At 39.0% G+C, this 14,402-nt stretch overlaps 1 protein-coding gene across 2 annotated transcripts; it reads left to right on the top strand.

Moving 5' to 3' along the window:
• The first annotated feature begins 1,361 nt into the window (after window positions 1-1,361).
• LOC137046890 (serine/threonine-protein kinase pim-2-like) lies at window positions 1,362-9,297 on the top strand. Of its 2 annotated transcripts, XM_067424335.1 has the most exons (7): window positions 1,362-1,858; window positions 2,115-2,333; window positions 2,612-2,757; window positions 2,907-3,285; window positions 3,503-3,679; window positions 5,829-5,917; window positions 6,143-9,297. In XM_067424335.1, the coding sequence occupies exons 1-7, from the start codon at window positions 1,528-1,530 to the stop codon at window positions 6,152-6,154; spliced, it is 1,353 nt and encodes a 450-aa protein (XP_067280436.1). In that variant the 5' UTR covers window positions 1,362-1,527; the 3' UTR covers window positions 6,155-9,297. The 2 variants fall into 2 exon arrangements, with proteins under 2 accessions (XP_067280436.1, XP_067280435.1); XM_067424334.1 differs by having other exon boundaries at window positions 5,829-9,297.
• The last annotated feature ends 5,105 nt before the right edge of the window (window positions 9,298-14,402 follow it).

Raw genomic sequence — 14,402 nt, forward strand, 5'->3', positions numbered from 1 at the left:
CGCAATCAGTTAGACAACATTCTGCTCCAGTGTATCAATGGCGGACTATGATGATAGCTCACTCAGGTGCGGGTCTGTGTTAAAACGCTGCTGTCAATCAACAATCGTGGGAGGGGCATGCGACAGTATGACATCACAGTCAAATGGCTTGAATTGAGAAAGGAAAAAACATATACGGAGATTTAAAAAAAAAAAAACACTGGATGGATTTTTATCACTATAGGATGGTTGTGCACAGGCAGTGCCAACACACATTTCCATTATATGACCCCTTTAAGTAATAAAATAAAAACAATTCTGAGGTACTGAATTTGGGATTTTCCTTAGTTAAAATCATTCAAATTAAAATAAATAAACATTTGAACTATATCAGTCTGTGTGTAATGAATGAAAATAAGTTTCACTTTTAGAATGGAATTAGTGAAATCAACTTTTTGATGATATTCTAATTATAGGACCAGCACCTTTATGTTGGTTTCAAACACTAAAAAAATAAAAGGATAGCAACTAACACTGGTGGTGGTTGATGGGAGACCACGATATGATTGCAAAACATTTTGGGGATAGCTACAGTAGCCTAGTAAAAAAGCACTATACATGTCTTATTCATTTATTCATTCTATAATTCCAAATAGGCTATTAATATATTTTTTGTAATGGCATTTGGGTAAATACATTCTGGAATACATTAATACAAGACTCCATTTTGTGTTTTACATGTCATGCGGTGGCCTCAAAAAGTATTTGGACAGTTCAGCCACACTTAATATGGCATTGCATTATCTGCAAACAGATTTACATTTTTCTCAGAAACTAACTTCACTTCTCTGAGCCATTCTGGCATTTACTTTTAACCAACTAGTGAATGTGTAAAATCAAGATCACACAAGTTTACCATTGAGTGTCTACATCCATTTTAAATGTAGCCAAATATTTTGGGAGCCACTGCACAACTGAAACATATCTTTATGCTTTCTAGCTATAAAAAATGTATTAGGCCAATTAAATGTTTAAAATGAAATCTGTAATAATAATACTATTAGGCCTAATAACAACAACAATAATAAAATATAAATGTATGCAATAATATAAGCCTATTAAACATTTAGAACCACACAAAGATTAATAAATAAAAATTGTGAAACAATATAGGCATATGAAAAAATTCGACCATTTAAAAAGTTATGCTCGGAGGCGATATTTGTTTTTAATGACTCTACATTGTCCTAGGCCGGACATCACTATTGGCCACTACAGTATGTGTTATATGCACGTTTCAATGCGAGTTTAATACCTTCATATTTTACAGACACACACATATATTACTGGCATCATTTAACATTACTTGAATATTTGTGATAATCTCCTGCTCTGAGCCCTTATAACATCATAGAGGAAATAGAACGTTGACGCGAGACTATAAAGCTCGAAACTCACCTGCTCACTTTGTAGCGAGTAAGGAGTTGTGTTTTCAACAGTGTTTACGGTGTGTTTGCAGTTGTTGATAGCATTTTGATCGTGTTGATTATGGGACAGCGACTATCTCGTAAAGAGAACGCTAAGGAAGGTGGTGAGTGCGTGCACTGTGTAAATCTCTGTACACCACTGACACCCACCGACCACAAGGCGGAGCACCACCCTCGTCCTGACGAGACGCCTGTGGGTATCGGTGAGGGAGGCGAGCAGGAGAGAAGGGAGAAGGAGAAGAAGAAAAAGAAGAAGAGGAACTTTCGAAAGTTGGTTGCCTCTTTCTTTTGTTTGTCTTGCCCCAAATCTACCATAGTTCAGGGTGCTCAGGTGGAACAGGGTTTGGTGGAAGAGGACACTGATGAACCCCCATCCAGGAGCTGTACTGAAGGTAAATGATAAGCAAAACATAAAAAGGTCTCAATTATTTACACAAATATATAAATGCCTCATTACAATCATACATTTAAAAAAAATGCAGATCAATTACTTATTTTTCATAAACATGTGATAATGAAATAGCTTGAAGACTAATCTTTCAAGATGTCAAGTAACCAAATTTCCTCTAAATAAATAATTAATGTATGCAATATTTTATTGATATTATTTTATTAAAACAAGCTTTTGGTTGATATTCCTCTCTTTAGATCAGACTTCTCTACAGGACGTCATCCTTACTGTAGAGGACAATGATCATCAGGAACCTCCTTCCAGTAGTCCTGAACTCTCTCCTGCTACTGATGATGACCAGCAAGTGGAGGACGTCCTGTCTCAAGATCAGGACAGTCCAGCCAGTCTGTCAGTGGGTGAGATCTCACCACATCTGCTGAGACAGCTGGACCGTGATGAGATCAAGAGGATCGAGTGTGAGTTTACTGCCATAACCCAAAATAAAACACGTACAGTATATTATTCAAGGAGTATAAACATAATTAATTTAAATAAAGCAGTTGTAACATTTTTTAAGTATTTTTTCTGTTTTTTTTAAAGCACAAACATTCTATATATTTTTCAATTAATATGTGATTAAAAGTCATTAAAAGTATATTATTTATATGAGAATTAGAAACATGCAACAATGTAGCACACTGCTTTATTACACAATACAAAAATAATAGTAATAATTTGTAATATTTTTTAATAGACCACATTGGCTGGAAATACGCCAGCGGCAAGAAGATAGGGAAAGGAGGATTCGGCTCTGTCTTTGAAGGGACCAGATGCAAAGATGGCCTTCAGGTTGCTGTGAAATTGACAGCAAAAACAAAGAACACCCCATACATCAGCCTTGTAAGTAGACTGTGCAGTCTATGTCTTTTCCTCTTAATCACTATTCTCAATTTATGACATTATAGATGAATCACAAATATTTCAATAGACTCAAAATCCTCATTTAAGAAACCACTTCCATCTTATTATCATTAAATTTGATCTTCTAGCCTAACCATCACAGACCAGTTCCTCTTGAGGTGGCCCTGACACTCATGGCCAATCAAGGGCCCAGATGTCGCCACATCATAGAGCTGCTGGACTGGCAGGACCATCCTGACAAGTACGTCATGATCTTGGAGCGCCCGTTGCCCTGCATGGACATGCACAGGTTTTGGATGAATAAAGGCAGACTCTTCAGTGAGGAGTTGGCGCGTCACCTAATGTGTCAGGTGATTGACGCTGCTGCCATCTGCTGTTCCCGGGGAGTCTTCCACAGGGATGTCAAGATGCAGAACCTCCTGGTCAACACAGAGACACTAGAGGTCAAATTGATTGATTTCGGCTGTGGGGACCGCCTGATAAGCTCATCCTACAAAACCTACTCTGGTATCTATCTTTCAAACTTATAGTTAGGGATTTAAACTCAAGTTTCCAGTTACACCATGTCTTAATCAAATGAGACATAGCGAGATATTAACAATGCATTAACAAAATTCTCAATTATTTTTGTTGCCTAAAATTGAATGCCATTTCAGTCAGAGTAAAGTAAGAAAACATGCAGTGGTAAAGCAAACTTTGAAACACGACAAACTCTTTCCTCCAGGAACAGAAAGGTACTGCCCCCCAGAGTATTTTGAAAAGGGAGAGTACTATGGGAAGCAGGCAACGGTGTGGTCGCTGGGGGTGCTGCTGTTTACTATGATTACCAGCCTTTTCCCAGACAGCAGCGACATCGAGTTGATGGATGCCGATGACTGGTTCCAGCCGGGCTTCTCAGATGGTGAGAATTTAATTACAACAAAGAAGGACAATGGAACTGTTAAACATGCAAAACAGAGATAACTATAGCCCCGTTTCCACCAAAATTACCTGAAACAATTTGTACCAGGAACTTTTTTACAGGAACTTTTCTCCCCCCCCAGACCTGCAGCTGTCTGCGTTTCGACCGCGATCTAAAGTTCCGAGAAGATTAGGCAAATTAGTCTGGTGATGTAGGACTGCGCGCGATAAATAATCATTTATATGATGACTTTCAATCACAATCATTTTGTCACATGCAGTTTGTCTGCCGCATCAAAAATGTCAACGCTGTTTTCTCCAGCAGCTGGAATGTGTTAACTGAGGCCATAGCAACTCTTAATGGCATTATATAAGCTATTTATTTGTTGTAAAGTGTAATAATCATCTCAGAAAAAAAAAAATTCTTCTGTCAGCCGCAGTTAAAGTAAAAACTGCCTGGGGCAATATACGCTGTGTCATTACTCCAACATTATCTTCATAACTTACGAAATAAAAAGTTTACCCCTCAGAAAAATGAGCTTTCCTCTCTTGTCAACATGAGTTAAAAGTAATCAGTCAGGTCGTTTACATGGTGAAAAAAAATTAATAACGAGTATGGAAGAGATTCAAGCTGTGCTGCTTTTGCTGGTTATGTACATATTATCAGCTATTACGGACATTGAAGGGTGAGATGGCTTAGACAAACGCGCGCCATCAGACAGAGAGCAAGACTGATATTTACTGAACGTAGACCGAACCTCGCAAAAGACTTTTGCCTGTTGAAATAAAAGGCTGCGTGAGCTAAACCAATCAGCATGTTCAGCGCCCAAGTCCCGCCCTCGAAAGTTCCTGAACTTTGAAAAAGTACGGCCCCGCGAGCAGGGCCGTTTGGAGGGGGAAATACTTACCAGGAACTTCATTTAGACCCTGGTTCCTGTGGTCTAAACACACATCGAATACCACCCAAAGTTCCTGGTTCCTGGGTAAAGTTCCTGTGGTGGAAACGGGGCTTATGTTTTTTTTTAAAAGATGTTGTTATGGATAATTCAGGAATCTCCCCCAGTTTTACAGCTTAGAGGACAAGTTTAAAGGGGTGATGAATTAAGAAATCAGCTTTCCCTTGAGCTTTTGATATATAAAAGGTCATGGTAATATAAGAATATCCTGTACGTTTCAGAGCTGAAAACTTCCTTGTTAGTCAAAGAAAAGTTTAGACACCAGGCCCAGAAAATGATCATGTTCTTCCTCCTGACATGATCGTGCGGCGAAACACGCCTCTACAGAATAATAAGCAGGTCTAAATCAGTAGCCCTGCCAACCGACTCATGGAGCTGATCGGCTCGCGCTAGCCAACAGCAATAAACATGCGGAAGAAGATAGCAAGATATTGCGCTATTCCTGGTTGTGGAAGAACCAACACAGTCGCTGCATAAGCTTCCTTCGGATCCTAATATTAGGACATTTCACTGCGGAATTGTTTGTAAACTAATCTCAGGTCGATGCTGGATTTGCAGACATTTGAGATTAAAACACAATGCTGTTTTTTCTATATTGGATCTGACAGGAATGGTGCAACACATTTATGTGAGTAAAATGTGTTTTTTTATATGTAATAACATTGCATTCTTATAGATCAATCTATCTTGACCTGACATTTGAAAGGCACGCGCGCACAACCTTGTATCGACCGATCGGACGGGCCATGTAATACAAAAATAATAGTCCAATCGCGGGTGGATGAGAAATAAATAATTGTGTTTGTTTAATAAAGACATGTACGATCCCTGTGGTTGAGAGAATCATTCGGTTGCTGCTTTCAAAACAATCCCTCCCTCATGTGAACTGACAAGGACATAAATATGACAGCGGAGCTGAAGCTCATTAAATATGCAAATCTTGTCCAATCCTAGCCGTTTACTTCCAAGTCTCCAGTGCAGCACACCCATCAAAACCCAGCGTTTTGGGGAGATCCTCAAAACCAGTGTAGAAAATAGCCTATTACTTATTAATTATGATGTTTTTGAATGTAAAAACCACACGAATATCATTAGTTAACCTCAGACAACAGTATATATATTTTTTAAAAGCCAGTTCATGACACCTTTAAAGTTGAAGGTAATGATCAGACATATATCCATCTTTCTGCACAGAATGCTGTCGTTTTATTCGGGGTTGCCTGAAGAGCGAACCAGAGCAGAGGCTTCATCTGGAGGAGATGCTCTCTCAGGACTGGTTCAAGGTACTGAGTCTAACTTAAATAAGTTTGAAGACTTATTGACATTTTCTTGTTTTTGGCTTTTTGTTTGTTGGGATTGATTATCTGAATATAGTCATCAGCGTTCTTTCAATACCTGCTTCAACTGTCATATAGTCAATCCTCATGCACTGCACAGATGACAAACTGTATTTCTATACTTTATGAAATATATTTGTCTAACTTGTACAATTTATAAATATTTTTCAGGTCCCCCTGTAGGTCATGGAGAGGGTCAGCCTTGCGTCTGGCGGGCTGACATGGTGGCCACTCCGTCCCTCCAGCCTTAGCGTCTTGCGGGGCTGGCAGGCCTCGGTTGCGTCTGGCGCCTTGGCTTGAAGCGGTAGTTTTAGCGTCTTGCGGAACTACTCATCTAGGGATGTGTACATATTGTAAATAGTTAGTTTAGTTTAAGTTAGTCTTTCCATCCTCCAGCCTTAGCGTCTTGCGGGGCTGGCAGGCCTTGGTTGCGTCTGGCGCCTTGGCTTGAGGCAGTAGTTTTAGCGTCTTGCAGAACTACTCGCCTAGTGATGTGTTTGGCAAATGGTTCCTGGCAAATTTAGTTTTAGTTAAGTTAGTTATGTACTGCACCATCCAATCATATTTTAGTAATGGAGTCACACTCAGCTTTCCAGAGGTCCCTGTCAAGCCATCTCACAAGTTCCTTGTACTGACAGCTCAGAGGTTCCGCTCCTTGCATCCACTTTCTCACAGAGCTCACTCTCAGCTGCCGTGAGCACAGCAATCCTGTCAGGGCCGCTCCAGAAATGCCAGTGAAGGCCATAAAGGTTCATGTCACTGCTGCTGCAGAACCTTCCGAGGCCCCACAGAGGTCCAAGTCACAGGCACCAAAGAGGTTACTTGACAAGGTACCTTTTCAGAGCTGCCCTGATCACAAAACTTCTTGTCCAGGCTTGAAGGTTCTTGCTGCTGCAACCCGAGAACCCACTATAGTCCCGCAGCTGTCATAGCAGCCCCAGTTGAACAGCTTCCAAGCAGTTCCTAACATGATGGAGATGCAGATTCATGCCACAGCTGTCAAAAATTCCCAGCCAAGGCCATCCCACTACTTCTTGTCATAGCCTCAGCCAGAGCTGGTGTCTAAGGCTGGTCCAGTCCCAGGGCTCTTCTATCAACCTCCCTGGTCACAGAGATCCTGGCTAAAGCGGCTCTGGATCAAGAAGTCTCTCACTTGACTGCATCAGAAGATCCTTTCCTGGTCCCAGTTCTTCCTGTCACTGGTGTGATTGACCCAGGAATATATTACACCTGTGTGCTAAATTAAACTGCAATGTTTGTGAAAAAAAAGCACAAAATGTGTTGTTTTATTGGAAAAACTCGTAATCATCTGTAAATATGACCTATTCAGGTCATGCTTCAGTTCTACAGAGGTTAAGCATCTTATTTTATCAGCTTTCACCAGGTAAGTAAATACCAGGTAAGTAACATCTCAAAAAGGAGTTACCCTATATTTAGCAGGTGACCCTATATTTGCTATTTGAAGTTAAAAGTGTGTGATAACAGTCAAATGGCAAATTTGTGTAAAAACGGGATTTGAAAAGGAAATAAAAATGGGTTAGTGGCCGATATCTTTATAAGAAACTGCAACAAAATCAACATACAAAACTGCCAATTTTTCCATATGTTGTAATCACTATGTTCACAATGTGTAACTGCTTTTAGGTGCTCATTGTTTCCAACTGTACAAGTGTGGTAAATGGACATTACTTTGACACAGTCACCTCTGAGAACAGATTACTGTTAATTGTAACATAAACATGCATTTTCTATAAAGCTGCTTCTAAACAATATGTATTGTAAAAAGTGCAATGTGAACTGAAGTAAATGTGTGATATCACTGTCTGAAACTGTAGACTTAAAGACTTACAAACCATCCACTAAACAAAGCGTATCAACTAGCATGCCATATAACATACCTCAGTGGGAAATTTACCATCAAAAGGCATGTGACTCCATTTTATAACATCCAGGACGATATTTTCTCTCAGTTGCATTTATGTAATATTGCCATTGTGCAAATAAACAGCAAATACCTGAGGGAGAATGCAACAACATCTTGCATCCTTATATTAACTATTCCAGTTTTACACAACTCATTCAGCTTAGTATGTCAACTCACTGTAATTTCTAATAAACTTTATTTTTACATAAACTGAGTCTGAATTGATCACACATGCAATACAAAAATCTCTAAATGAGAGAAATAGCCTGTTTCCAACCTTTAAGCTTTACACAACATATTTGAACAAATACAGTATAACAATGTGCCTTCAGAATACAGTGATTGCTTTCATTGTTTCTTTCTAAATGTCCCAAATACAGTGCATTAATAAATGTATACACATTTCAGTTTTAGAGGAATGGATTGTACAGATAAAAAAGAAGGCAGAACAACAGCTACAGTACACAATTATTTTCCTTGAGGAATCTTTTGATTAAGAGGAAGAAAAAAACAGGCATCTTAAGGCTTATGTTAAATTAACTCATGATTACTGAACTGGGCAGCAGCTTCTTGGATGAGAACAGGAGAGAGGGAAAAGCGCCTTTGTGGCGGAGGTGGTGTGTAGAGCCGCGAGGGAGAGGAGGTGGCGAAGGTACGAAGCAGCAGCAGGCGCCGCCTCCGGCACCGTCACTCGGGTCCCAGGGGAAAGGCCACGGCAGTGGGGAATCTGGGGAGAGGGCCAGGCTGATAAGACAGGTCCGTCACAGAGGTGCTAGGGGTGAACGAGTTTTTAGGTGAATCAGCTTGAGTGAAAGTTTTTACTCAAACACTGAGATGCATTAGCTCAGATCACTAAGGCCTATGATCTGTTGAAAAGAAAAATAAATACAAACCCTGTAAAGGAATCAAGTTGGCAAAAACATTGAATCCACTATGGTGATAATATAATTGAAAGATTTACAAGTTAAATTAATTTTTTTCAATTAAATTAAAATGGATTTTAGTCCTTTTTTGTAGGAAAGAGCAGCAGATGTCTTCAAACAGCCCTGAAGATAAATGATGAAGAGTATCCAGAAAGCATTGAAACATTACCGTTAGAAATTAAATATGAATTATTTGGCAAAAACAAAATTAGTCTAATTCTATTGTCATATCACTAACTATAAGACTTGTAAACATAAAAAGAGGCTGGCTGTTCATAGAGCTCAGAATCCAAGCACATTAATAGAGAGGCAAAGGGAAGCTAAAGATGTGGTAGAAAAAAGTGTATTAGCAATAGGGATAACTGGACCCTATGGAAGCCCGTTTCCGCCACTAAATTAAAAAAACTAAAAAAGTAATTGCGACTTTTTATTTCCGAATTCTGACTTTTTTTCTCACAATTACGAGTTATAAAGTCACAATTCTGACTTTTTTTCTCACAATTGCGAGTTATAAAGTCAGAATTCTGAGATATAAAGTCGCAATTGCGTGATATAAAGTCAGAATTCTGAGATATAAAGTCGCAATTGCGTGTTATAAAGTCAGAATTCTGAGATATAAAGTCGCAATTGCGAGTTATAAAGTCATTGATCTGCCGCGTCCCGACACGAGTTGTGTCGTGAACACATTATAATAAGTATTTTAACTGTAGTTTTAGCTGATAATGATGGAATGATTGTCTTATTACCTGAGTGGCATTAATATCTCTGAGCAAACTCGCTCTTGAGGGGATTTTAAATGCAAGCTTTGGCACTGAAACAGAACGGATGTGAGGTGATAATGTTCATATTCTGATGTGTTATTATGGAAATATAATCCCCAGAACATCACCACCCTCAGAATGTGCTGTAATTCACGATTTCCTTAGAGAACGAGGGTGTTCAGTAATGACACGTACAGTTGGGCCTATGACATGTCGCTATACATACAGTCACCTGAGCGTGGCGCTGCTGGGATCATATTTCATAAATAACGAATCATTAATAGCATATTTCATTAATAACGCATCAGAATATGCTGTAAGGCAGGATTTCATTTGAGAATGAATTGTATTGACCTCCATATCTCGGTTCTGATCATATTTGAAAAAATAAATTAATCGATCTTTGGCTAATCTGTTACAAATTCTAATAAAGTAATATAATCGCATATCATTAAATCTCAGCTGCAAACATTATATAATGTCATATTTCTATGTGCTTTAAATATGTAAGACATGTTAAATGCCTCAAATGATAAATATGTACACTGGCACCTATATGTACAAGAACCTCTTACTCCATTCCATAACTGTTAATTCTATATTATAGCCTATTCTGTTCCATAGCACACATGTACATACAAATTTGTCTATTTGTGTGTATTATGCATATGTGTATCTCACTCATTCATTTATTTTTATTCTCTATTGTGTAGCTACTGGCATGGGCGTAGATTACGCGGGGGACGCGGGGGACGTGTCCCCCTCACTTTTAATAAAATGTATTTTCGTCCCCCGCCCTTTTACTGGGTCTCACCGATCCTAGTCGACCCGCTCCGAGCGGGATTCGAACCTGCGCGAGGGCGGGCAAGTTAACAGGGACGCTAAAAAACAGCTTTCTCTAATCTCGGTTGAGAGCGCGCTTCTTGAGGTCACGGGCAAATGTATTTACATAGAAACCAAAGTGAATACATCAAGATTTAAATTCAGAGACAAAAAAATTATCTATGCAGGACCTGTAATTTTATTCGAATCTAAATATGAGGAGGGCGCGCTCTCACAGAAAGTCCAAAAGCGGATTCGTAGAGGTAGCCTAATGCTGCGTTCACACCGCACGCGAATGACGCGATTCGCGCGAGTGATTTACATGTTAAGTCAATGCAGAGACGCGAATAGGCATTCTGCGGCGCGATTCGCGCGAATGAGGCGGCGCGAATGGCGCGATTCGCGCGAATGAAGCGGCAATGATCACGCGAATTGAGCGTTTTGAACGCGTGATTCGCGCGAACCGCGCGAAACACGCGAATCGCTCAAGTTGAAAAATCTGAACTTTGGCGGATATTCGCGCCGCGTTAACCAATGAGGAGCCTGCTTACTGCTGTCACGTGGTGAAGTGACGGATGGGAAACCCATAGGGGAACCCCGAGGCCAGAGTAATTTAAAAATACTACTCTATTGTGTCACAAAATGTACTTTTAATAGTTTTTCAGGCGAGAATGTAGTTGTTTAAAGCTCAAATATGTGATTTATTCATTAAGAGAGCTCCTATTTGAAAATTTGATCTGGTGTTTTCGGAGGTGTGAGACCCAGGCGATCACCGGAGCTCAGCGCTCATCAACCCCGGTGAGAGCAGCCTTAACTCGGATAGTCTTTCTGCCGACTGCCGCTGCCTGGCAGAACCCCCTCCCATGACGCGAATTCGCGTCTGTTGTGTAGTGAATGTCACACGCGAATGAGCACTTTTTGTATAAAAAAACACAGATTTGAGCATTAAACAACAATATTATCGCCTGAAAAAGTCTTCAAACTACGTTTTGTCACACATTAACAGTAGTATTTTTTACAGAAAAGAAGTCAAGTGACCCAGTCAAAATGACTAGCAGAAACCCCTCCCATGACGCGAATTCGCGTCTGTTGTGTAGTGAATGTCACACGCGAATGAAGCGAATTTGACGCGCGAATGAAGCGAATGGATTCAAAATGTTCACGCGTCCAACTTCGCGCGAATAGCGCGATTTATTCGCGTCATTCGCGTGCGGTGTGAACGCAGCATACCTCTGGAGCTGTAGCTGAGCTGAAGGAAAACAATCGTTATGAGTGATGAAACGTGGCGACGACAATCAGACGATTGCGACAATATATGCTTTATGTGTGTTTTTCAAGTCATCTCAATGTAGTCTATTTATTGACAATAAAAATAAAGTAGGCTATATGAATAATGCAGCTTTTAATGTTTAGTATCTTCTGCTCACCAAGGCTGCATTTATGTAATCAAAAATAGTTAAAACAGTACTATTTTGAAATATTATTACAAATTAAAACAGCTTTTTTTCTATGTGAATATATATAGTAATTTATTCCTGTGATCAAAGCTGAATTTATAATCATTACTCCAGTCTTCAGTGTCACAAGATCCTTCACTAATCGTTATAACCAAGATATAATAATCAAGATATAATCAAGATATAAGATATAAAAAATAATTTTATAATCAAGAAACATTTATAATTATTATCTGTGTTGAAAACAGTTGTGCTGCTTAAAAATGTTGTGGAAACCACGATAGCCTACATGTTATTTTTCAGGATTCTTTAATGAATAGAAAGTTCAATGGATAGCATTTATTTGCATTTATTAAATACATTATCTTTTTTAATATTAAAAATATCACTTGTGATCAATTTAATGCATGCCTGATCAATAAAAGTTTAATTTCTCTCTTTTTTAATTTTACCACAAATGTTTAGATGGTTTCCACAAAAATTAAGCAGCACCTTGAGCAGCAAAACTGATAATAATCATAAATGTGTGTTGATCATCAGATCCTCATCTTAGAATGATTAGTGAAGGATCATGTGACACTGAAGACTGGAGTAATGATGATAAATTCAGCTTTGATCACAGGAATAAATGACACTTTACTATATCTTCACATGGAGAACAGCATGGTTTACATCAGAATATATCTATATTTTTTTACATTGCATAAAATCTATGGAATCTTAATGCACAATTGTTTGTAGTATATCATAAAATTGGCATAGAAAATAGGAGAATAATATTATAGATATTAATTAGTGGTTATTGTTCAGCAGTGTATTTGATATCTTGCCCAATTAAAAGCAAGAGATGTGATAAATTATATTGGTCCAAAAAAAAAGGGGGGGGGGGTAATTACGACATTTCTGTCCCCCTCACTTCTGAAAAGATGGCTACGCCCCTGGGAAACTTCTGTCACTAAGACAGATTTCTTGTGTGTGCAAAAATGGCAATAAAGCTCCTATATTGATTCTTTCTGATTCTGGTGTCACATGCGCCATTTTTTGAAACGGTATCATTTTATCTTTTTAACGTTTAATGAAAACTGCTGCCCGATCACAACATGTCAGTGCTCTGTCAGTAGGCTACATACAGTCACCTGAGGGTGGCGCTATTCTGGGATCATATTAATAACGCATCATATGCTGTAATGCAGGATTTTGAGAATAGAAAATAAATGCAAAGGTTGAATCTGGTTGAATTTGTCACGTGGGCCTTTTATTAAAACTATAAGATCATTATTTACAGGAGTAGGCTTTTAATGAAAACTTCTCCATTTCAACCTCATATTTCTGTTGCAACTGTTCAGCAGCAGAACTCACTGTTTCTCTGTCAGGTTCAACACCATTCAACCGCGTGGTTTCTCCATATAACAGCCGTGCTGTGCCATCTCCACAGATGATGCTGATGTAGATGGTTCGCTGTCCTTTCATTTCTTTAAAGTGCTAGTTTTTAAACAGGTGTCCATTTTGATGGTAGAAAGCATAAGAATGAATGAATGAATAATGAATGAATGATAACTCACGCCTAAAATGAAAAGGACAGGCTTTGATGCAGATGCGCTTGTAAAATAAAATAAAATATGATTTACTTCATCATGAGTTTGCGTAAACATACACGCCACTTTTTAAAGCAAGTGGCATGTTATCTGTACACATTTTGAGCTATCCGCGTGTATGTCTACGCCTAAACAAACCATCATATCCGCGTGTATGTCCCAAGCTGCCCAGTGTTTTTTTTTTTTTTGGTCCTCTTTAGTGCTGGTGCATTTTTGTCTTCTGCTTCCTCTCTAAAAGTCACACTCACAGATTGTTGAGGCTTTTAATAAAACAAAGGCAAAATTGAATTAACTCAAGATAATATACTATTAAATCATATACTATTACTAGAATAGTAAGGACGTCTTATTGATGTTAAATTAATACTGAAAATGGCCAAAACTAAATTATATTATATAAATGACCCACACAACCTGTAAGTATTACCTTCATGACTGTAGATATTGATGCCATTTCAGCTCTCAAACAAATCTTGACAGCTTCAACTCTGTCTTGGTTGATGTACTTAAGCTTGAATCTGGGATCAATTGCAGAAGCCTTGCCATGCAACTCTTGAGTCTCTGAATCATCATACTTCTTATTCAGGTAGGCCAGGATCTTCTTCTTCTTGATGCATTTTGACAGTTCTGTTTCTCCCTCTTTCTCTGCTAAGATTTGATTGTTGAACAAATGTAGAACAGGCTTCCCATATGATACACTTACATATTGCTCTCATGAAAGAGCATCAGTGAATTCAGCAAGTGGAGAAAGGGAGTTGTTGACAAGGACGTCTACATCCTGCCATGTGGGGACAAGGTGTCTGGCTTTTCTGTGCGCAGAGAGAACACAAGAAATGGCGCTCTGCTGTTCCAACACCCTGGCAATCATTGCTTGTTTTGAGCAATCAGGTCATTGATAAGGACACGCCTATTAAAAGTCGTGATCATAGGCGGCGATACTGTGGGTGCT

This window comes from Pseudorasbora parva, chromosome 18, assembly GCF_024679245.1.
Source record: "Pseudorasbora parva isolate DD20220531a chromosome 18, ASM2467924v1, whole genome shotgun sequence".
NCBI classification, from domain to species: domain Eukaryota; kingdom Metazoa; phylum Chordata; class Actinopteri; order Cypriniformes; family Gobionidae; genus Pseudorasbora; species Pseudorasbora parva.

Bases quoted from the DNA above. Each gene is read 5' to 3' on its own strand.
- LOC137046890 (XM_067424334.1), top strand. From the start codon at position 1,528: ATGGGACAGCGACTATCTCGTAAAGAGAACGCTAAGGAAGGTGGTGAG. The intron at 2,758-2,906 runs GTAAGTAGACTG...TTGATCTTCTAG, and splicing joins ACACCCCATACATCAGCCTT to CCTAACCATCACAGACCAGT. The intron at 3,680-5,828 runs GTGAGAATTTAA...CTTTCTGCACAG, and splicing joins CCAGCCGGGCTTCTCAGATG to AATGCTGTCGTTTTATTCGG.